Raw genomic sequence first — 24,000 nt, 5'->3', positions numbered from 1 at the left:
ACACTAGCCAGACGGAGCCTCTCAGGGGACTGCAATGATCTCGTGATGTGACACTGAGGGAAAGGATGCGAGGGCAGCACTGGCCAAGAGGAGAACAAGGCCCCGTCGGGGGTGAGGGGGAGGGGCTCAGCTGGGCAGCCAGGGGCCTGGGTTTGAATCCCAGCTGAGGCGTGCTGGGCTTCCCTTAACCTCTCTCTGTTCTGCTTTCCCCCACTGTCAAAATGGGGGCACTTTCAGGACATGCCTTGCAGAGCTGCTATGAGGATTACACAAATAATATATAAACTATAAGGATATGTAACATAATAAAATTACATAATAATAACACAACATATATTGTTGTCCATAGCATAGCAACGTCAAGTGCTTAGAGGGGTTTCTGGCAGGGAGTGAACAGTCAGTAACACTGAGGTCGTTGTTATGATGATGATGAAAGTCAGGTGTTCTTGCCGCTGACCACAGCAGGAAGGGCATTCCCATCACCGACCTGGGGAGGAGCCGGGGAGGAAAGTCACAGGAGCAGGGCTCTGAGCTCTGGGTTTACTGTTAACAGACATCATCTGGCGTCCTCCCTCCCACCTGGTGGAGAAGACAGGTGAGATGTCATCACTGCTCTCTGGATGACCCATCCAATGCTTGAGAAGCTGGGCTGCCCTTGGCCATGACACCAGAAAGCTCTGCACTGCGCCTAGAACCCGGTTCTTCCAACGCCCAGCCCTGCAGCTCCTCAGCCACTGGCAGGCTAATGAGGCTGCCGTGCCCCATTCCAGTGTCTTCCTGGAGCTTCCAACTCTGGGGGACACACTCTCCACTGGAGCAATCCCCATCCACACCCTGTGCTGGGGGCCTGAGGCTGGTGGCAACCGCTCCCCACAAAGGCAGGGTTCCCACTGTCCACACACACACGGACTCGTTACTAGTAGGGAGTTAAAGCCAGAGCAGTGAAAAAGGCAGGTGGAGGGGGTCGCAATGCCCAATAAGACCAGTTTGGGCACTTTCTCGGTGGCCCAGAGAAGGAAGAAATGCTTTGAGCCTCGAACGGCTGCAAGAACAGAATGTTTTGTTCCTGAAAGAAAAAAACCATCTGGGATCAGTGAGCTGAGCAAAGCCCGAAGCCCTTGTCTTCAGTGGGGTGAGGGGTGGTGTCCCTGCCGGGGCTCCTGCAGGGCACGCATGGCTGTCCACGGCCCTTCACTGAGGAACCGATGACCTCCTCCAGGAGAAGGGGCCCAGAGATTGTCCCTTCAAGCTCCAACCGAAGCTACTGTTGCCACGTGGAATATCAAATAGGGAATGTTCCTTTGCCAAACTGAGAAGCCTTTGCTTCTGTTCTGGGTTTCCCCCTTACCTTCAAAATAATCCAGCAGTATTTATCAAAACTTACTGTTGAAAAAAAAAAAAAAAGCAATCATCTAATTGCAAATACACTGCTTAAAATAATGCTGCATGCTCAGCCCTCCTGGGACCCTAATTTTCTCACTTGGGAAGTGAAAAGGACTCCAGCGCTGATGGGAGTGTAAACTGCAACCAAATTTTGGAAAATTAATCTGACAATATCTATTAAAATGTAAAACAGACACATCTCTGACCCTACAATCCCATGCAGAGGAATCTTTCTATAGAAATAAAAGAACCCAGTAAGAAAGGATATGTGCAGGAGGATGTTTATCCAAGCATTATGTATAGAGGCAATAATAAAAATAACAATAATAAAGTACAGAAACCAACCTAAAAGCCCATCAATGGTGAGATGGTTGAATAAATGATGGTATGTTCATATTATAGTATACAATAAGGATCTTATTAAGAAGAACGAGTTGGGGGCTTTCATTAGGCACAGCAGAAAACACAGAGGAGGGGAAGAAATGACTCATCAAGACAAGGTCAACAAAACTGTGGCAGTAGAAGCAGATGGACAAGCTCCAACTGACTTGACAAAGACCAGCAGACCCAAACCTACGCCCAAGGGTGGGATGGGGATGGGGGCATGGAAAGTAAACAAAATCAGGGCCGGTTTGCATCACTGAGCCCCAGAAGGCTCAGAAACTGAAGGTGCCAGATACCTCAGAAGGTTGATTTAAAAACAAGGGGATGCATCAGTCTTCAGAAGGACCATAGAGACTCCCCAGATTGTCTCCCCTACCCTCAAGCAAGCCCAAGGGGAAAGCTGGAGGTTCACTTTCCAGGGAAGATGACTCAGGCAGGCTGAGATGTGGCTGAGGGGAGACAGAAGGACTTGAGGGAAGACAGGAGACTGACCAAAAGTCCTCACCTCGCTCAGCTCCCAGACGCTGGCAGCCAACCTCCATCTCCACCAAACAAAGACTCGTGGATGTTTATGGCAGCTTCGTTCATCACTGCCCAAACCAGAAAGCAACAAAGGTGTTCTTCAGTAGGCAGATGGATAAACCAACTGTGGTCCATCCAGACAAGATAACACTATTCAGCGCGAACAAGAAATGAGCCATCAAGCCACAAAAGAAGACATGGAGGAGGCTTGACGCCTATTGCTAAGCGAAGGAAGCCAGTCTGGAAAGGCTACATACTGTCCGATTCCAACTATATGACTTTCTGGAAAAGGTAAAACTATGGAGGCAATAAAAAGGTCAGTGATTGGGGGGATGGGTAGGGAAGGAGAAGAAGGGGGAGAGAGAGATGAATAGGTGCAGGACAGTGAAACTATTCTGTATGATACTGTAACAACAGGTACATGTCATTACACATTTGGTAAAATCCATAAAATACAACACAAAGAGTTAACCCCAATGTGAACTATATACTTTAGCTAATAATAATGTATCAATAATGACTTATCAATTGTTACAATGTATCACACTAATGCAAGACAATAGCTACTAAACTGTGAAACATACACATGTCTGATCCTACAATCCTATTAATAATAGGAGATACTGTCACCTGAAACTAATGTCATGTGTGTGTCAACTATACTCAAATAAAAATTTTAAAAAAATAGGGAAAACTAAGGGTGAGGGTTTATAGAAACTCTCTGTACTTTGCACTCCGTTTTTCTGAAAATGGGAAACTGCTTAAACAAACAAATAAAGTCTACTGATTTTTTTTAAAAACCCACAATGAGTCATGACTACATATGCACTAAAATGGCTAAAATTAAAAACACTGAGAGCACCAACTATTAATGAGCAACCAGAATTCTCTTTGTTACTAGAGGGAATGAAAATGGTGCAACCACTTTGGAAAACAAATACACCACCTACCAAGTTACCCAGTTGTGCCCCCTCCTAAAGATTTACCCCAGAAAAGTGAAAACACATCTACACAAAGACTTGAACACAAATGTTTATAATGGCTTTAATATAATAGCCCCAAACTGGAAAGATCCCAAATGTTCATCAACAAGTGAATGGATAAACACTGTGTGATATGTTTATACAGTAGAATACTAGCCAGCAGTAAAAAACAAATACAGTAGCATGAAAGAAGCTCAATAACATTATGCTGAGGGAAAGAGACCAAACAAAAAGAGTACATGCTGTATGATTTCATTTACATTAAGTTCTAGAACAAGCAAAAATAATTTATAGTGGAGGCGCCTGGCTGGCTCAGTTGGTAGAACATGCAGCTCTTAATCTCGGGGTTGTGAGTTCGAGCCCCACATTGGGCATAGAGCCTACGGTTTTTTAAAGATTTTATTTATTTATTTGAGAGGGAGAGCACAAGTGGGGAGGAGGGGCAGAGAGAGAGGGAGAAGCGGACTCCCCGCTGAGCAGGGATCCCAACGTAGGGCTCGATCCCAAGACCCTGGGATCATGACCTGAGCCGAAGGTGGACGCTTAACCAACTGAGCCACCCAGGTGCCCCAAGGGCATAGAGCCTACTTCAAAAATAATCATAATAATTTATAGTGAAAAAAACTAAAAATTTTTTTAAAAAATCAGTGGTTGCCTGAGACAGAAGGTGAAGGGGATTAACTAGGAAGGGACACTGGGCATGGTTTTTTTTTGAGGCTACGGAAATATTCTCTATTTTGTTTGGGCTGGTGATTATCTGGATGTACACACAAGTCAAAAACTCATAGAACTTTAAATGCTTTAAAGGGATGCATTTTATTGTATATAAATTAAGTTCTAACAGAGGTCATTAAAATGAAAAAGATAAACAAGGTAATTATTAAGTCCAAGAGAACAAAAAAAAGTACAAGAAAGAAAATGTAATCCTAATGCAACTCTATGATTTTGCTGTGAATATTATTTACATAGTCACATAATGTAAGCACTCATCATTTAAGAGATATGTGTGTGTCTGTATGTGTGTGAGCATATCTGTTTTGTGTGGTTAGATAAAAACGCTAAATCCTCTTGTTAGTATGACATCACTAGATGATGTTCTAAAACAGACGAATCACAGAACAGTAATAGAAACATGTTGTTTAGAAATTTGGAGGTAAATGCCAGAGGAAACAGTTTAAGGAGTTTGAAGTGTGTCTGTGAAGAGAGAATCCAAGAATAGGGAGGACTGGGGCAAATGGCTGCTATTATTCAGTTAAAGTCTAGTGTTACTATTGATTTTTAAAATCATGTACAAGTGTCTTGCTTTGCCAAAAGTAAAGTTAAATTTTAAAATAATGTAAAGACCCAGAAGAATGTTCATGACATACTGTTAAGTGTGGAAGGCTGATTTTGGTATAATATGAGTATGAAATAGCTTTCATTTAAAAACAAAAACTAACGATATAGGTAGAGGAATTTATGAGTATAAAGAAAAGTAAAGAATGGTGAACAACAAAAATGTTAACATTAGCTACTTCAGAGGGGAGGAATTTAAAGATTACAGAGGTGGTGCAGTAGATTATTAACTTTTTCCACATATACTTCTGAGTCACTTATGTGTTATAATAAATGTATATTAGTTTTCCTATGAAAAGCTCAACAACAGCAAAAATTGAGTAAAAAGGATTAGACTGGATGATCTCTAAGATTCCTACAGATCTAATATCATAAAAATATGGGACTCCAGCCTAATTTCTACAAGAAGTCCAGACTTACTGTAATGTGACTTTTATCCCAGACACGCCCACATGTAATCTTGGCAAATCATTAAAACCTCAAGCAAAGACATCTACCGATTGTACCATAATTTGACGTAACTGAATCCAAGCAATTAGAAAGCTAGCCCTTCACAGATTTCCAGGAGGTGAGAGAGAGTTGAAGCAGAGCGTATGCCAGCATGCAGGGAGTCATGGGCGAAGGTAAAGAAAGTTCTGGCAACCAGGGTCATGTGGATACTTTACCTGATATGCCATTTAATTCTTACAACAACCATAAAAGGAGTATGATGAAGTTAAGGCTTAGGGGGTTCCAGATAAATGGAAAGCAACCATCTGTCACTCTCACCTCTCAGCAGAAATGACTACCAGCTGAACTGGCCTCACCTGGACCAAGAGATTTGTTTTTCTAAATGAGATGGGCTCTCCTGTATAAAAGGAAGGAAGGGGGTAGGGGGCGCCTGGGTGGCTCGGTCGGTCAAGCATCTGCTTTCAGCTCAGGCCGTGATCCCAAGGTCCTGGGATGGAGCCCTGCATTAGGCTCCCTGCTTAGCAGGGGAGTCTGCTTCTCCCTCTGCCTCTGCCCCTCCTCCCTTGTGCTCTCTCTCTCTCAAATATATAAATAAAATCTTTTAAAAAGGAGGGGGGAAAGCACATTTTGGCTACTGCCATCTTGGGTTTGTCATCTCTAAAGCAAGGACCTTTCCAGCCTAATGCAGCACCCTGATGGTGCCTGTCCCCATACAGCCCTCACTGCTGTGGGCCAGGTTCCTTCCTGCTTTTTCAAACACACCTTACTCCTTCCTCCCCTCTACTTGGGCTATTTCAGGAAGAAAAATGGCCTTCCACTTTAGCTTCTACAAAACCTAAGCTTCTGACCAACTCAAATACTTCCCTGACCACTCCAGCCATGCTTCTCTCTCCTTTCCCTAGAGTAGGCTGTTTAGGCAGAAGGGCCCAGGTGCCAAACTGATGGGGTTCAAAATCCAGCTGTCCACCACCCCCTTGCAGGAGAAAGGAATAGACCTATTTTTCCTATTCTTCCTGCTAGATACAAGTGGAAACCCTAGGCATTAGACATAAAACAAACATAAAAAGATGGTGCAAGGTGGAAGGGAAAAGACAGACTAGCTAGACACCTCAGGATCTGAGGCACAGCATGGCGGTGCACTCCCTGGCTTTTCTCTATGCCTCATATATCCCAGATTTGGGGCTGGAAAAAGTGGCGTCCCAGAAACACCAACGGGTGCAGACCAAAAAAAGTCCCAACAAATCCTGCTTTTTCTCTAGCCAAAAGACCAGGTTGGGGGCAAGCTAGCAAGACCAAACTTTTAGACCATAACCACTTGACTACAGCTAAATAGCGCAGATAAAACTTGTGGCCCATCATCACCCATACCAGCAAAGGTCAAGTGGGGAGCCTAGACTTATAACCTTGAGAGGCTATACCAAGGTGACCCAATACCTTCACCAAGTATTCAAAGAAGGCCAGGTAAGGAGCTGAGACTTTCATCTCCACTGGCTAGTAATAAGGGCTGTGTCCATCCTTTGCCCCCATCTTCCCTGCATTGTCAATGGAAACCACAGAGGTAGGCTACACTTCTGTCCTTACCTGACAGTAATGGTAGCCATCCCCACCCCCTCCCCTCCACCCCCAGGAAGGAAACATAGTGGTGAACCTGGACCTCTATCTCCTTCCATTTGGCAGTAATCAGGTGGCACCCACCCCCTTCACCTGCTAGAGCAATGTCAGCAAAGCCATCTAAAATAGAAGGTTTGATGGTGCCTCAGTTGGTTAAGCATCTGCCTTTGGCTCAGGTCATGATCTTAGGGTCCTAGATTGAGCCCAGCATCGGGCTTCCTGCTCAACGGGGAGCCTGCTTCTCCCTCTCCCTCTGCCCCTTCCCACCCCCACTAGTGGCTCTCTCTTTCACTCTCAAATAAATAAATCATTTTAAAAAATAAAATAGGAGGTTTGAATAATATCTAAAGTCTCATAAGGTAATACAAAAATGCCCAGTAACAACAACAACAACTTTTAGAACTAATAAGTGAGTTCAGCAAGATCTCAGGATGCAAGAAAAACCTGCAAAAGTCAATTGTAGTTCTGCATACTAGCAGTGAACACATGAACACCAATATTTAAAATATAATACCATCTACAGTCCCTCAAAAAAAAAAAAAAAAGTACTTTGGTAAAAATCTAACCAAACATGTGCAGGACTGATATAATGAAAAGTATACAGTCCTGATTAAAGAAATGGAGAGACATACCATGTTCATAGATTGGCAAGCTCAACATGGCAAAGATGTCAATTCTCCCTAAATCAATATACCAAATTATGCCTCTCAAAATCACAGCATGATTTTTTGTGAATGTAAACAAGGTTGTTCTAATATTTATATGTAAAACAGCAAAAAAAAAAAATGAGGATACAGCTAAAGTCATTTTGAAAAAGGAGAATTTCAAAAAAGAAGTGGAAGGAGTAACATCACTTGAAAGACTTACTATCTAGCTACAGTAATCAAAAGTGTGGTACTGAAAGGGCAGCGGACATGTAGACCAATGGAATAGTACGGAGAATGCAGAAATAAACCCAGCTATATATACCCAACTGATTTTTGGTAAAGCTGCAAAAGCAACTCAATGAAGAAAGCCTTTTTAACACATGGCGCTTGGGCAATTGGAGCAAAAGGCAAAAATATTGAAGCAATAGGCAACAACAAAAACCCTGATCTAAGTCTCACACCTTATACAAAAATTAACCCAAAATGGATCACGAGGTTGAGAGTAAAGGTTAAAACTATAGAACTTTTAGGGGGGAAAAAGATAGTAGAAAATTTTTAGGATCTAAGTCTAGGCAAAGACTTTTTAGGCTTGACACCAAAAGTATGACAGATTTAGAAAAAAATGAGATAAATTAGACTTCATCAAAATTAAAAACTTTTGCTTTGTAAAAGACCCTGTTAGGAGGATGAAAAGACAAGCTACAGAGTGGAGAAACTATTTGCAAACCACATATCCAACAAAGGACTACTATACTCAGACTATATACTATATACTCGGACTATATAAAGAACTTTCAAACTCAACACTAAAAAAGCAACCAATCCAAATAGAACACGGGCACAAAGCAACATTTCACCAAAGAAGTAAAAAGATGGTGAAAATACACATGAAAACATGCTTGACACTGTTGGTCATTAGAGAAATACAAATTAAAGCCACAATAAGATACCATTACACACCTATCAGGATGGCTAAAATAAAAAACAGTGACACCGTCGAATGCTGGCAATGCAAAGATACTGGATCACTCATACTTTGCTGGTGGGAATGTAAAATGATAGACACCTACTCTGGGAAACAGTTTGGCAATTTCTTAAAAACCAAACACGTAACCACTATATAACCCAGCAATTGAACTTCTGGGCATTTATCCCAGAGAAATAAAAATTTATGTTCACTCAAAAACCTGTACACAGAAGTTTATAGCAGCTTTATTTTTATTTTTTATTTTTTATTTTTTGACAGAAAGAGAGACAGCGAGAGAGGGAACACAAGCAGGGGGAGTGGGAGAGGGAGAAGCAGGCTTCCCGCGGAGCAGGGAACCCCACGCAGGGCTCGATCCCAGGACCGTGGGATCACGACCCAAGCCGAAGGCAGACGCTCAACGACTGAGCCACCCAGGCGCCCCAGCAGCTTTATTTTTAATAGCTTAAAAAATGGAAACAAGCCAGATGTCCTTCAACTGGTGAGTAGTTAAATAAACTGTGGTCCACCCATTCCATGTAATACTTCTCAGCAATAAAATGGAATGAACTATTGATACATGCGACAACCTGAAAGAATTCCCAGAGAAAGTTGAGTGACAAAGACAATCCCAGGTTTACATATGTATGTATAACATTGTAATGTTAATTTATGTATATAATTACATGTTAAGCACATGTATAATTTCACAACATTATTTTAAAAATAAAACTATAAAAACAGAGAACAGGGGCCCCCGGGTGGCTCAGTCAGTTAAGCATCTGCCTTGGGCTCAGGTTATGATCTCCTTGGGTCCTGGGATGGAGCCCCAAGTCGGGCTCCCTGCTCAGCGGGGAGTCTGCTTCTCCCCCTTTTTCTGCCCCTCCCCTGGCTCATATGCTCTCTCGCTCTCTCTCTCTCTCTCCCCGTCTCAAATAAATAAATAAAATCTTTAAAAAAAAAAAGAAACAGAGAACAGGTTCCAGGTTGCCAGGCGTTAAGGAGGGGGTGGGAGCAGAAAAAACGTGAGTGTGTTACAAAAGCCCATGATGAGGGATGCTGGAACCTTCTGTATCTTGACTGTATCCATGTCAATATCCTGATTGTGACATTGTACTTCAGTTTTACAAGATGTTACCATTGGTGGAAACTGGGTAAAGGATTCATGAGATCTCTCTGTATTATTTCTTGCAATCGCATTTGAATCTATAATAATCTCAAATAAAATGTTTGCGTTTTTTAAAAACCCATCTCTGTGTGGATTTCGTCAAGTTATTCTATGCCTATCTATGCCTCAGTTTCCTCAGGAGTAAAACAGAGATAATAGTAATAACACCAACCTCATAAAATTATTGTGATATTGAAGAGTTTACTAGATAGTAAATATTTAAAGAGAGTTTAGCAGATATTACTCAAAAAATACTAGCCCCTATTATTTCAATCAATAATTCAGAAGTATTTATTGAGCACCTGCTATAGGCCAAGACTCAATAATTTCTTTAAAAATCAGCATCTCATCTTGGGAGGTAGTACTACGTAATAGTGAGAGCATAGATTTTCGCATGAGCAAGAGACCTGGATTTAGAACCCCAGCACCACCATCATTCTTGCTGTGCATCCTTGGGCAACTTACTTAACCACTCTGAACTGCTTTTTCTTTAACAGTAAAATGGGGTGAATAATACACACTCATAAAGTTATGAGGACTGAGATGATGCATGTAAATACCTGCCACATAGCAAATCATCAATAAATGATAACTATTTGTAGGGCACCTGGGTGGCTCAGTCAGCTAAACATCTGACTCTTGAACTCAGCTCATGTCTTGATCTCAGGGTCGTGAGTTCAAGCCCTGCATTGCACTCCACATTGTGTGTGGAGCCTACTAAAAAAAAGAAGGATAACTATTTGTAAGATGACTTATATATTCTTTATTGTTACTTTCTTTCCACATGAGTTTTAAGCTCCTTGAGAACATAGTCCTCTGTTTTTTTCTCATGAATCCCTCTTGACACCAAGGATAATGTGATACACCCATAAAGTGTTCAATAAGTACTTACTACAAAATAGAATAATCTGGCAATCCTTAATGAAACGCCTTCTCTTGAATATAAGGCCTGAGGAAATTCCCCTACAAGTCCAAGAAGGGGCTGGTACAAGGGTGAGCATTACGATACTCTTCATGGAGGCAGGGGGGCAGGGCAACCCACACACCCATCTCTAGGGAGATGGAGAGTAGAATGGAGCGAAAGCTGCTGAAATCAATGAACTGGAGGGAAATACAGTCACATGGCCAGATGTTAGAAACAGTGTGAATTAAAAATAGTAAGACACAGAATAGGGTTTATTTAAGAATACCACTCATGAAAATAAAAACACAAACTTGGCGCGCCTGGCTGACTGAGTCAGAAGAGCGTGAGACTCTTGATCTCCAGGTCATGAGTTCAAGCCCCACGTTGGGTGTTGAGATTACTAAAAAATAAATAAACTTAAGAAAAACCAAAACAATAAAAACACAAATTCACTCACACACACCTACACTCACAAAATGACTAATTTGAAGAGGATGCTCATGTTTTAAAGAGAGATCAAATCCGTTATGGTAGGTACGAGTGGACAGGAAGAACAGAGGTCAAAGATGATGAAGATTTTTTAAAAAACAAAAAAAGACAAGGAAGAGCCTGGAATCCGCTGTTGCTGACAAGCTACAGACTTAGACGATATACTTAAGTCACCCCTCAATACTTGGGTCCAAAACAAATACGAATTGCATACAAAATAAATAAGGACTTACGTACATAGTGATAGTGTTCCACCCCAGACCTCGTGGGAGAGGCAGGAGCTAAAGAGACCACTGTGAATTGTCATTTCAAAATAAATATGAACTACTCTATTCTAATTACAGATGTTATACCACAAAATCAATGGTTTGTAAAACACCTATTGCTCCCTCTTCCCTTTTGCAAAGTCACTAGGAGGATTTCAAAAACGTCGCCACTGGAAGCAGCATTTCAGTGCCCCTGGTATGTGCTTTCTCATTTCCGTCTCTCCTGAACATTCAATATTTTTATCGCTGGTGAATCAGAGACACACAACCTGGAGGAGTGAAAATAATGCGGTTGGAACCTCAGCATCTGGAAAAACTGAAGAAAGGGTGTGTGCGCCACTCAGGGTCCTTCGCATTTGGTCCCCATGGTCAGAACCCAGATGGCAGAAGGGATAGAAAATTACTTTTTTCCTTGAAGTTAATGAACAGCTCTCCCATATGCAGGAAATACAAACTGCCATGCCAGGGACTTCCTCCTTTTCCACACATCAGAGCACCCCTACCTGCCCATCACACATTCTCCCACTCCAAGTAAAGGCTGAGGCTAATTCATATATTCTGGGGGAGGAGAAATTGTGATTGGTAATCCCTAACATTAGTGATGCCAATGTGAACAGCGGGGATTTCTGGAATGTGGGATTCTGAATGTTTTTCCTCTTTCTGCTGATACACTTTTCCTAATTTGTCTCCTATGAACACACATTGCTTTGGTCACTGTGGGGAAAAAAAAATTTTTTTTTCAAAATGAAATAATAGCACCAATTAATCAGTTAAAAGGCTTAAAAATCATGTTTCCTTTGGTGCACCAGTAACTGTATTGCAAAGCATAAGTGCATTTTCAACTAATAAACTATTCTAAATCCCATTGGCCATGTGTGTCCTTGAGGGGAAAAAAATCTCACCTTGTGTATGAGATGCTCATGGTGTAAAGTGCTTGGATGATTATAAGATGTCTTGAGCTCCTGTGACTAGACATGGCTAAACACTGAGAAAGCAATCCCAGAGCTAAATCTCCTGCCACCCCTTCTCCCTGCCCTGCCCCCCAAACACACAGGCAGTTTTCTTAAAAAATACCATGAAGTGGGTGTCATATGACTTAGTGGCTAAGGCTGTGGACTCAGGAGGCACATTTGCCTGGGTCCCCAGTCTGGTTCCTCCACTCCCTCACTGTCAAGCTTCAGTCGAGATATTTGCCCTGTCTGTCCCCTGGGTTTTTCTGTGATGGGTGGGTAAAAACAGGGGCTGATTTGAGAATTAAATGAGCTAACACATAGAAAGGATGTTGAATAGTCTGGAGAACCAGAAACATCACTACATGTTAACTTCTGTAATTATTTATCAAGATAATTAAAAGTTCTGTTAGCCACTCAATTTCAAAACATTCTATAAGAAATATTTGTTTGGGGGCGCCTGGGTGGCTCAGTCGTTAAGCGTCTGCCTTCGGCTCAGGTCATGATCCCAGCGTCCTGGGATCGAGCCCCGCATCGGGCTCTCTGCTCCGCGGGAAGCCTGCTTCTCCCTCTCCACTCCCCCTGCTTGTGTTCCCTCTCTCGCTGTGTCTCTCTCTGTCAAATAAATAAATAAAATCTTTAAAAAAAAAAAAAAAAAAAAAAGAAATATTTGTTTGCCCACAATCCTACTTCCCTAACATGAAAACCAATTTCATTTCTTCGTATTTCCTTACCAGTTTTTAACTATATATTAAACACACACACACACACACAAAAAGACATTCCTTTCCTCGGTTCCATTTCCAAAGAGGGGCAAAGAACTTGAACAATTCTCTTCTAGAAACTACACTTGATGGAATTAATTACTCAAACATATTTCCATATTTAGATTGCAATGGAATATAAAAACTGAAGAACCCCATAAGAGTCAAAAGCAGTGAGTTGAGCTTCTTCTGCTTCTAACTATCGAAGGCTCTTAATCACCTGAGAACTTCATGCCTGGTCCCATTCTGCCTCCTCCCTCCAACCCGCCAGTCACAGACTCCTGGATCACCCCAAATACCCTTCCAGGCTCTCGGGCTTTCTATATGCCACTCCTTCTCAGTCCTCCCTCCCAGCTCCTTCTACCAATCCTTAAAACTCACCTCAAATGCTGCCTCCCCTGAGAACCCCCAGGTTCGGTTGCCTGTGGCATGGATGATTAGTCAGGAATGTGTTTCTCTCACCATGCTGTGTTGTAGTTATTTGGGCACATGGCTTTCTTTTAAGATCGGAGACTTTCCACTGATTCTTCCTGGTCAGCAGTTTCTAAAGTAATGGTGGTCTGGACGCCACTCAAAGAATCAGAGGACATGAGACACAGCTGCCTTCCTTATTTTTAACAGCATGTAGCCCTGGGGCATTTGCATGTTGGTTTCTGCATGGCGAATGGGCTCTATGGGGAAGGAGGAGTACGCAAGTGGGTGACTAGTCGCCTTCGGGAAGGCAGGAGGGAGGGTCCCAGTTGTTTATCACAGACCTCTCCACATAGGCTCAGTTCAAATTAGTCTAAAGTCAGCCAGAAAGACAAAAATTATGTATATGGTAGTCAAAATTTCCCTTGGAAATTCTTTAAATTGCCCATAAAGTATGGTGCACACATTTTTATATATTTAGCCCAATACACCAATACATATTTAGAACTTAGTAATATATAAAACTATAGGTACTGCATAATAGAGAGGACTCACTATGTACAAAAAATAACTTTACAGGGAGCCTGGGTGGTTCAGTCGTTAAGCGTCTGCCTTCAGCTCAGGTCATGATCCCAGGGTCCTAGGATCCAGCCCTGCATTGTGCTCCCTGCTCAGTGGGAAGCCTGCTTCTCCCTCTTTCACTCCCCCTGCTTGTGTTCCCTCTCTCACTGTCTCTCTCTCTCTCTGTCAGATAAATAAAATCTTAAAAAAAAAAATAACTTTACAGTATTTTAAAAATACTTTACAGTATTTTTTAAAAGATTTTATTTATTTATTTGAGAGAGAATGAGCAGGGGCGGGTGCCAAGGTTGAAGGAGAAGCAGACTCCCCCCTGACCCACGGAGCAGGGAGCCAGATGCAGGGATTGACCCCAGGACCCTGAGATCATGACCTGAGCTGAAGGCAGATGCTTAACCCGCTTAACCGCCTGAGCCACCCAAGGTGCCCCACTTTACAGTGTTTTTAATCACATGAAAGAGAGGTGCATACGATTGAATTTGCTCTCATTGAATGTATATATAACATAAATCCACAGTTTAATATTTTCATCACTGATCTGAGAGCAACAGTTTGGTCATGACAAGAACAATGACATTTATTGCTACATGCCAAACTGTGCTAAGCGCCTACAAGTATTAATTAATTCAATTTTTACAACCCAGTGAGCTAATAAGCACTATTACAATGCCACTTTACAGAGGAGGGAACTGAGACACACACAGAGGTCAAGCCACGGCTCAAGGGGACACGGCTACTAAGTGGTACGAGAACCGAGGCAGCCCAGCCCACTAACCATGCCCTACACTGACTGCCTCCCTTAGCTGTATGTGGACAGAGACTGTGTGTGGTGGGGGAGATCCTGTGGATTTCAGTTGAAAACAAACTCAAGTAGGGCAAAAATATGATGTGGCTGCCAAAAAAGTGTGATTCTTGGACCACTCCAACCCTTGCTCCAGAAATGGCAAGGAGAGTTCCCATCGTACGTTTGCTGGAAAGATCGGCTCACATCTGAAGTACTGGGAGTCGACTCCTGTGATATTTCTAAAGCAAACACATTAGGAGACGGGCAGGGGTGTGGAATAATATATTTGATGGGGGAACGAAGGGGACAAAGGGAGTGGGTGTGAAAGGTGGGGGAGAAACCGAAGGAGGCAGAAGAACCCGGAGTTCCAGCACGGATTCTAGAATCAGCCTCCCAAGCTTACTGGGGAAGACACATTTTCCTTTCTGCCTCTCGGTTTTCTTCCCTGTAAAATAGGGATCTTATGGTTTACCTTGAAAAAGTCTTACAAAGATTAAATGAGCTGGTACACGAAGTCCTACACAGAGTACTTGACCCATAGTAAGGACTCAATAAAATGATCCATCACTGTCAGCATTATTACCTAGTAACAATGGGAGGAGTCTACAAAGCCGGAGATTCAAACATAAGAATCCATTTCCTAATAGTTAAGTTGTCCCAATAAAGGGCACTGCCTTGTAAGGTAGTAACCCCTCCACCACTGGCCGTCCCGCCCATGACTTGACAGATAATATCCTGACATTGGAGGGTGTTACTCAGATGGTGGTCTAGGAACTTTTCATCTGACGTTTTTATGAACCAATGATTCCACAACTTCACAAGTAAGGTCACATATCCAAGCCGAAAATAGAAGTAACAGAGGAATAAAATAAGTAAAATATATGCCTTTAGCTTCAGTTTAGTTTAGGTAAATGCCCTTAAATCTTACCATGCTTCTAATGGCTTTTCACTTTATTTACTTTTTAATCCTTTTAAAAAAATAAGACATAGCCAGTTGATTTAGAAGAAAGAGAGTTCACAAAGCTAAGTGGTCATCATGCCTGGGTGACGCGTCAGTTAAGCATCCCAACTCTTGGTTTTGGTTCAGGTCATGATCTCAGGGTCCTGGGATCTAGCCCCACGTTGGGCACCCCGCTTAGCAGGGAGTCTGCTTAAGTGTCTCTCTCCCTCTCCCTCTGTCCCTCCTAGCGCACTCTCTCTCTCTCTCTCTAAAAATAAATGAATCTTTAAAAAAAGAAAAAAAGAAAAAATTCCCTTTGACCCTCCACAACCATACGGTTGAAAGTGCTGAAATGGATTCTAAAGTTTCAAAACAGAAAAAGTTCACGGTTTCCAAGGCCACTTCACACATTTCAGATGATGGAAATGCAGATCAGGATTCTGATCAACACTGCCCTGGTTCTTTACAGCTCTCCATCATCTCGTACGATGGCCATGGCCCTGACATTCCCACCAAGTGGGCTGCTATCAGGAGTACCAGCCACCCAGGCTCAGGAGCCACCTGTCATCCCTACAGACCAGTTTGGAAGGGAGACTTTCTGCATATGGATTCTCCAACTCTTGCCTGCAGAAAGAGCTTTTTAAAAGTTTCCCAAAGCCTTGAGGTTGCTAGAGGAAGGGCTTAAAGATGCTGAAAACTGAGTCCTTGGAGAAGGCTGGGATGAATCATATATAAACTGTAGGGGGAAAGTCGGTGTTCAGCCACCGGTTTTAACTACCCTTAATCCAGCCCTCAAGGATGGAGGCACCATGCCACGCCACCTATTCAGGTCTTGAGGTGGAAGTGGGGACAGTCATCCCATTTGCTAATCATAGCCCCTACAGATACTGTCTCCAAAATAAATTGCTGTCATGCATTTGCCTTATAGGACTCATGCGCCATGACTAGACTGATCGGAATTTTAAGTACACCAATGCTCACAATAAAAGTCTCTATAAGAATTTTCCACTGTCAACGAAATCATGAAAATTCTGTGTATTAGTGTTTTGGAAGCATAGCGCTTCAGCCTTTCATTGTATAGGCAACAACACTAAATGCTCGAAGGACACGGACCTGCCCAGGCTGCACCAGGAGAGGGATAAGGCTACCTTTCTCTCTCTGCAAAGATCTTCTCCCTCTACAAGGACGACTGGGGGAAACTCCAGCTGTCTCTTGCCCCTGCTCCAGGAACTTCCTGATACAGCCAAGGACACCATTAAAGTCACATTATTAAAACTAGACCTGAGACCACAGACAGAGGAAAATGCCAAGGGACAGCATTCCTTCCGTCTGCCTCGAGAGTTACTTTGTTCTTCAGTGAGGCCGCTCCATAACCCTTGAAGGTGACTCATCATCTCTTCTCCAGCTCAGAGTTTTGAAGCTCTCTAAAAGCGACTCACAAGGGCACCTGTTGGAGGCCCAAGAAGGAGGGAATGTGGAAGGCAAAAGCCTCTCATCTTCTTGGAAGGTACTGAAGAGCCGAGGAGAGTCTTAGGAGGAATAACTTTTTATTTTAACTACTGCATCCCAGTTCCCTTTTTATTAGCCTCTTAGTGGTCTAGCCTTAGACACAAAGTGCCCAGTGAAGTGGGGAAATAAGGCATTATCAGGATAAGGTGGGGCAACGAGAAACTTGGGTGACATTCTCCCGATGTACGTAGGGTATTAGGAACACAGGAAGGGTGGGGTCCATTAGTTGGGCAGGTAGCTAGAGGTGTGATCCAGGGCTGGGGTTGAGCCTTCTCACCAGGAAGCAGATATCTGGGATCAGAATAATCACAGAGTAGTCTCCAGAAACCAAAGGAACCAGATGAGGTCAGTGCAGCTGCTGGACTAGGGACAATAGAGCTTCCATGTTGGAAGGAGGCTCTTATGGGCCCCGGAATGGCCTCTGCTGCACCCCTTCCAGGGACAGGGAGAGATCTTGTGTTTTGCAGTGTAAATGGAATCTTCCAGGTTCCCTGCATTTGAATGGGGTCCAACAGTTCAGGGTCTCATTCTCAGTTCTAGAACTCACCAGTTCGGAGCCAGCATATGGTATGGTTAGGACGCTGGGAACCAAGGGCCTACATTCACATCCTGGTTCTGATACTCATGTGACCCTGGACAAATTACTAAATATATCTGTGTCTCAGGTTCCTAATCCATAAAATGGAGACCTAATAGGGTTCTTGTTTGGATTTACATATAAAGTACTTATAAGAGTGCCTTCTATGTAGTAAATGCTTTATTATAAGTGTTTGCTGTTATTTTCATTCCCCCAAGGGGTTTTCAGGTCTTGAATCCTATTAACCAAACTCATAGGAAAATCATGTATTAGCCAGCAAGTTTATGCATAATTTTGAATTGAGACTTATAACAACCCAGTAGATAAAAAAAAGTGAGGTCAGTTTGACAGCATATTTTTCATTCAAGTAAGAGAAGTCTACTTGAGAAACCAGATTAAGATCAAGATTGCTTTCTGAGCCCAAAGTCAGATCATCCTTCTGGGCTGCCACACAAAGAAAGACTGAGTCATCTTTCCACTGCTGATCATCCCTGCCAAGGGGACCTGCAGGCTTGTGTCAGTGGATCGGGACACATCCTGCCTCAAAATGTGTTAGAGACCGACGGACCGACTCTTACGCGCACACTCTTCCATTTTCAATGACATGTTTAGTATTTGGGAGAGACAGCAGGTTTTTTCTGAGAGGCAGATGACAGAAGGGGGTCTGCTGAGAACATGGGGAGAAGACACCCTAGAATCCGGGGTGTGCCCAGAGAGAAGGGATTGGGGCCACATGCCAGCACCAAGATGCACCAAAGGCAGCTGAGCTGATGCAACGTACGTACTACCCCCTTGTTTGTATCCATTCTATAGAAAGCTTATGAACTTGAGACTTAAAGCCACATGCTGCCCATCTCCGCTTTGTCACCTGCTGTGACGCTGAGGTCAAGAATGTAAGTGTCTCTTTCCAGTCTAGATCCAGCGACCTCAAGCTTTAACTCAGCCATGTTGGAAAGTCTTTCCACCAGGGAAGGAGGCAGATGCTATAAGAGAGCCTTTTGTTAAGCATTCACCAGCACACCACTGGGTTGCTTCCCCACCACTTCCCCGAAATAGCGGAGGCCAAATGACGTCACTGTCCCTAAAATTCAACTGACACTGTCTAGTTTTAATTTTTCTCGAACTCTCCAGAGCGTCTGATGGGTGACCATGTCCTCCTTCTTGAACCCCTTCTCATGCCTAGCTGCTGGGACTCTCTGTTGACTTTTCTTTCTGAGCACATTTACTCAAGCTCTACAAGATTTGCTCCTCCTACCAGGCCCTGAAATGTTGGTGTTACCCCACACCTCTCTCCCTGATCACTGCAATATGTCCTTTAAGATACAGCTGGGGTGCTTCCTCCAGGAAGACTCCCTGGACACCTCTGGTCTGGTCTTCCCTGACATGCCCATTTCTAGAACACTCCTGACCTTATCTCCAACACAAATGAATGTCTGTCTACTTGCGCACTACCCCCAGTTGGAGGGCAAGGACCTGGAACACCAGGCCTTGGAAGGAGAGCAACAATAATAAAAACAGTAATGATAAACAGCTGCTACTGACAAGTGCAATGTGCTACCAGGCATTGTCCCAAGAGCCTTGCAGAGATTATTCCATGTTACTCTTTACACCAACCCTGTGATTTCTCCCACAAGACGCTTGACACTTGCAGAGCTGAAATAACTGGCCCAAGATTACGCACTGATATGAACTCCAAAGGGCAGGCGCTGAAGGCTACACGTGTAAATCACAGCTCCGCAATGCCTTTTCCAGTTGGCGTAGCCCAAGAACTTGACTTACCCTATGTTTGAGGGAAAACGAGAGGGACGGAGGGCCAGGGGCATTTTGTATAAGTAAAGGTTCTGCAATCGCAACACAAGATCTTGTTTATTACATTGTTGAATAAATGGAATAGTTCCTAACTCCGACTGACTTGGCTCTTTATAACGGCTATTTTTCAGGCCCTGTGGGGCTGGATTTTTGTTGTAAAACACAACTTACGGTTCCCTCTTATCACCGGCTTAGTGAAAATATTAATGCAGCATGGAAGAAGAGAAAATGCTACTTAAAACCCGACAGTCTTGAATCTCTCCACACAAATAGCAAAACACTTTAAACTATGTAAATCTGCTATTAGTTCCAAGGGCTCCATGGATTCACTGATATCTATGTATTACCTGTAGTGAATCTGTTTTGTTTTGTTATGAAATCTCAGTTTCCCCCAAAAAATAAAATAAAAAGCGCCCTCTCGGTTTGAACTCCTGTTCGTTGTCAAAGCAAAGGTACATTTGAGCAATCTGCAAAGCTGTGACTTCCTCCGGATCTTCAGGGTAATTAGAGCATGCCAGGTATTTGCTGGAAAGTTTATGCTTTTGTGTCTGTGGTGGAGGCATGAGGTCAGGGATGCTCAGTGAACATGAATAGTGCAGGGGAGATATTCCCGGAAAATTAACATGTCACTAAACGGCCTAGGAGGTTTTCTGAATTCCTCTCGTTACAAAACCCACAATTCTCAAGAGCATTTTACCCTTTACAGTGATGTTGTGGGATAGTTTCTTAGAAAGTTCTTGTACCTTCAGCCCTGGAGTATCCTCACTAATGAGGGAATGGGACATGCGGGGGATAAATTTGTACTTGGCTTTAAAACCCAGTAGGAAAGAAAAAGAGTGGAGGGGTGGGGAGGAGGGAAGAAGGAAAGGAAGGAAGAGAGAAAGACAAAGTGACAGGGAAGGAAGGGAGGGAGGGAAGGAAAAGAAAAAAGGAAGAAAGAAAGAAAAGAAGGGAGGGAGGGAGGAAAGAGAAATGCAAGAAAAGAAATGTTCATTAGAAGTCTGTTCTGCTCAGTCTGAAAACATTCCCACACCAATCTGGTGTTGGGCGCCCAGGAATGGGGCCCCTGATATGACCCACAAAGTATAATTCACCAGAGATTTGACTCCATTCCCTTCTTTTAAGAGGAGAATGATCACATACACATTATCTCACTCAATACCACTCACTGGGTGAAGTCAGTTGCTTGGCTGCACGTTCACCGAGAGTCGGGGTTTGTCCGTTCCCCCATCTAATTAGGAAGACCCAGCTCACAGGGATAACGACAAAGGCAGATGAGAAATACTGGGCCTCAGGTGTCATGTTTGTGGCATGAGGGAGGATGCATCTTGTATGGATGGCAGCTCTAAGAACCAGATGCTCTGATTCCAAGTTCAATCCTTCACCACCACCGCCATCTGAATGTCAACCACTGGATGCCAAGCACTGCCTAAGCGCTCCTGGGTTTTAGGGTGCCGGTACATAATGTCCCTTTCCTCTCCTGCTGAGTTTAGAAACAACAGAACATTGAGTTGGAGAAGCCACACGCCGAGAATGGTGATGAAAATGTGAGCTTCGTTCCTGAGAAGCCAACCAGGGAACGTGGTTTTACACCACTGAGTGGGCTATACGGACCCCTGAACTCCTTTGGTTTTGTTTATTTTTCTTTAATTCCAGTATAATTAACATACAGTGTTATATTAGTTTCAGGTGTACAATATAGTGATTCAACACTTCTATATATTACTCAGTGCTCATCATGGTAAGTGCACTCCTTAATCCCCATCACCTATTTCCTCCATCTTCCCACCCCTCTCCCCTCTGGTGACCATCAGTTTGTTCTCTATCGTTAAAAGTCTGCTTCTTGGTTTGTCTCCTTTTTTTCCCCCCCTCTGTCCATTTGTTTTGTTTCTTAAATTCCACGAGTGAAATCATATGGCATTTGTCTTTCTCTGACTGACTTATTTCACTTAGCATTTATACTCTCTAAATCCATCCATGTTGTTGTAAATGGCAAGATTTAATTTTTTTAAAGATTTTATTTATTTATTTTATTATTTTAAAGAGAGAAAGAGAGAAAGAGCAGGGGGAGAGGCAAAGGGAGAGGGAGAGACTCTCAAGCAGACTCCATGCTTAGCATGGAGCCCAACGCAGGGCTCGATCTCATGAACCTGAGATCATGACCTGAGCCCAAATCAAGAGTCAGACACTTAACTGACTGAGCCACCCAGGTACCCCAAGATTTAACTCTTTTTTATGGCCAAATAGTACCCCATTGTGTATATATGCCACTTCTTCTTTATCTATTCATCTATTGATGGACACTTGGGCTGCTTCCATAATTTGGCTATTGTAAATAATGCTGCTATAAACATAGAGGTACATGTATCCTTTCAAATCAGTGTTTTCTTTTTTTGTTGTTGTTGTTTTTTGTTTTCACATTCTTTGGGTAAATACCCAGTAGTGCAATTACTGGACTATAGAGTAGTTTTATTTTTAATTTTGGGGGGAAACTCCATACTGTTTTCCACAGTGGCTACACCAGCTTGCATTCCCACCAACAGTGTAAGAGGGTTCCTTTTTCTCCACGTCTTTGCCAACAGCTGTTGTTTCTTGTGTTGTTGATTTTAGCCATTCTGACAGGTGCGAGGTTGATATCTCATTGTGGTTTTGATTTGCATTTCCCTGATGATGAGTGATGATGAGCATCTTTTCATGTGTCTGTTGGCCATCTGGATGTCTGCTTTGGAGAAGTGTCTGTTCCATTTTATAATTGGATGATTTGGTTTTTGGGTGTTGAGTTGTAGAAGTTCTTTATATATTTTGGATACTGACCCCTTATAGATAATATCATTTGCAAATATCTTCTCCCATTCAGTAGGTTGTCTGTTAGTTTTGTTGGTTATTTCCTTCACTGTGCAGAAGCTTTTTATTTTGATGTAGTCCCAAGTTTATTTTTGCTTTTGTTTTCCTTGCCTCAGGAGACATATCTAGAAAAATGTTGCTATGGTCGATGTCAAAGAAGTTACTGCCTGTGTTCTCTTCTACGATTTTTATGATTTCAGGTCTCAGATTTATGTCCTTAATCCATTTTGAGTTAATTTTTGTGTACGGTGTCAGAAAGTGGTCCAGTTTCATATTTTTCCATGTAGCTGTCCAGTTTTCCCAACACCATTTGTTGAAGAGACTGTCTTTTTCCTATTGCATATTCTTGCCTCCTTTGTTGAAGATTAATTGACCATATAATTGTGGGTTTATTTCTGGGCTCCCTATTCTGTTCCATTGATCTTTGTGTCTATGTTTGTGCCAGTACCATACTGTTTTGATTACTACAACTTTGTAGTATATAACTTGAAATCGGAATTGTGGTGCCTCCAGCTTTGCTTTTCTCTTTCAAGATTGCTTTGGTTCTTCAGGGTCCTTTGTGGTTCCAAACAAATCTTAGGATTGTTTGTTCTAGTTCTGTGAAAAATGCTGTAGGTATTTTGATAGAGATTGCATTAAATGTGTAGATTGCTTTGGGTAGTATACGCATTTTAACAATATGTGTTCTTCCAGTCCATGAGCATGGACTGTCTTTCCATTTTTTTGTGTCCTCTTCAATTTCTTTCATCAATCTTTTATAGTTTTCAGAGTACAGGTCTTTTACCCCCTGGGTTAAGTTTACTACTAGGTATTTTATTATTTTCAGTGCAATTGTAAATGAGAATGTTTTCTTAATTTCTCTTTCTGCTCCATCATTATCAGTGTATAGAAATGCAACAAACTTCTGTACATTGATTTTGTGTCCAGCAGTCTTAATGAATTCATTTATCAGTTCTAGTAGTTTTTTGGTTGACCCCTGAATTCTGTAGTCCAACCCACAACCCTTGGCCCTGAAGGACAGCTGTGGGTCTCTGCTGCAGAAGGATCAGAATGCACTCGCCAAGGAAACAAGAGGCCCCTCTGGGGCTAAGCTGTGCGCTCAGGTCTGTCTCCCAGGTTCTCTGTTGCTGCATGGTTTTTCCTCCTCCTGTGGAGAGAGGCCAATGAGGAGCCTCTGCTGAATGAGCCCCTGGAAGCCAGAAGCCAAGAGAATGCAGGCTTTATGCTGAGTGCATGTTCTTATGTCAGTTTCACAGCATCTCTGGGGCAGGACTCCCAGATCTGCACTTTACTACTGATAGGAAAGTGAGGCTCGGCAAGGTGGGGACAAGGGCCCAAGGTCACCCAGGCAGGAAGGACAGCAGGATGAGCACCAACCCTGCCAGGCATTCAAGCCTATGCTGTCAGCCCTGCCCCAGCACATAACTGGGGTCCCGGTAGGTCAGTGATCTGGCCAAGCACCGCACATGGGAGTGGACAGGAGAGACTAACCAGGGCGCTATTTTCTGATCAATCACATAGACCTCATCACTGGAGTAATAGCTTCACGTCTCTAACCCACTGTCTTTCAAGGAGAAAAATGAACCCTGACTATATCACTGAAGATTTCATTTGGAAAATGATTCTGCTGACTTTAGAGACCATTACAATTAGCTGTGTATGACCTCTGGGCACATCCTCTGACCCAGAGGTCAGAGGTTAGAGTTGTCAAGGCTGCAAAATAGTGC

The 24,000-nt window shown here is 42.9% G+C and overlaps 1 protein-coding gene across 6 annotated transcripts in view; it reads right to left on the bottom strand.

The window, feature by feature from the left end:
- Window positions 1-24,000, bottom strand: part of CAMK1D (calcium/calmodulin dependent protein kinase ID) — a 420,921-nt gene that overhangs the window by 198,464 nt on the left and 198,457 nt on the right. The window contains exon 1 of one of the 6 annotated variants that reach the window (XM_078075146.1): window positions 13,202-13,368. The exons of the other annotated variants lie outside the window; for them this stretch is intronic. Within the exon in view, the coding sequence (XP_077931272.1) occupies window positions 13,202-13,251 (50 nt within the window). The 5' untranslated portion in view covers window positions 13,252-13,368. Of the gene's footprint in view, window positions 1-13,201; window positions 13,369-24,000 lie in introns of those variants that run through there. 6 annotated transcript variants of the gene reach the window in all.

The sequence above is a fragment of the Halichoerus grypus genome, chromosome 6 (genome assembly GCF_964656455.1).
Source record: "Halichoerus grypus chromosome 6, mHalGry1.hap1.1, whole genome shotgun sequence".
Classification (NCBI taxonomy): Eukaryota; Metazoa; Chordata; class Mammalia; order Carnivora; family Phocidae; genus Halichoerus; species Halichoerus grypus.
Note: the sequence above shows the minus strand (reverse complement) of the source record. Positions and strands in the feature narration are given on the sequence as shown.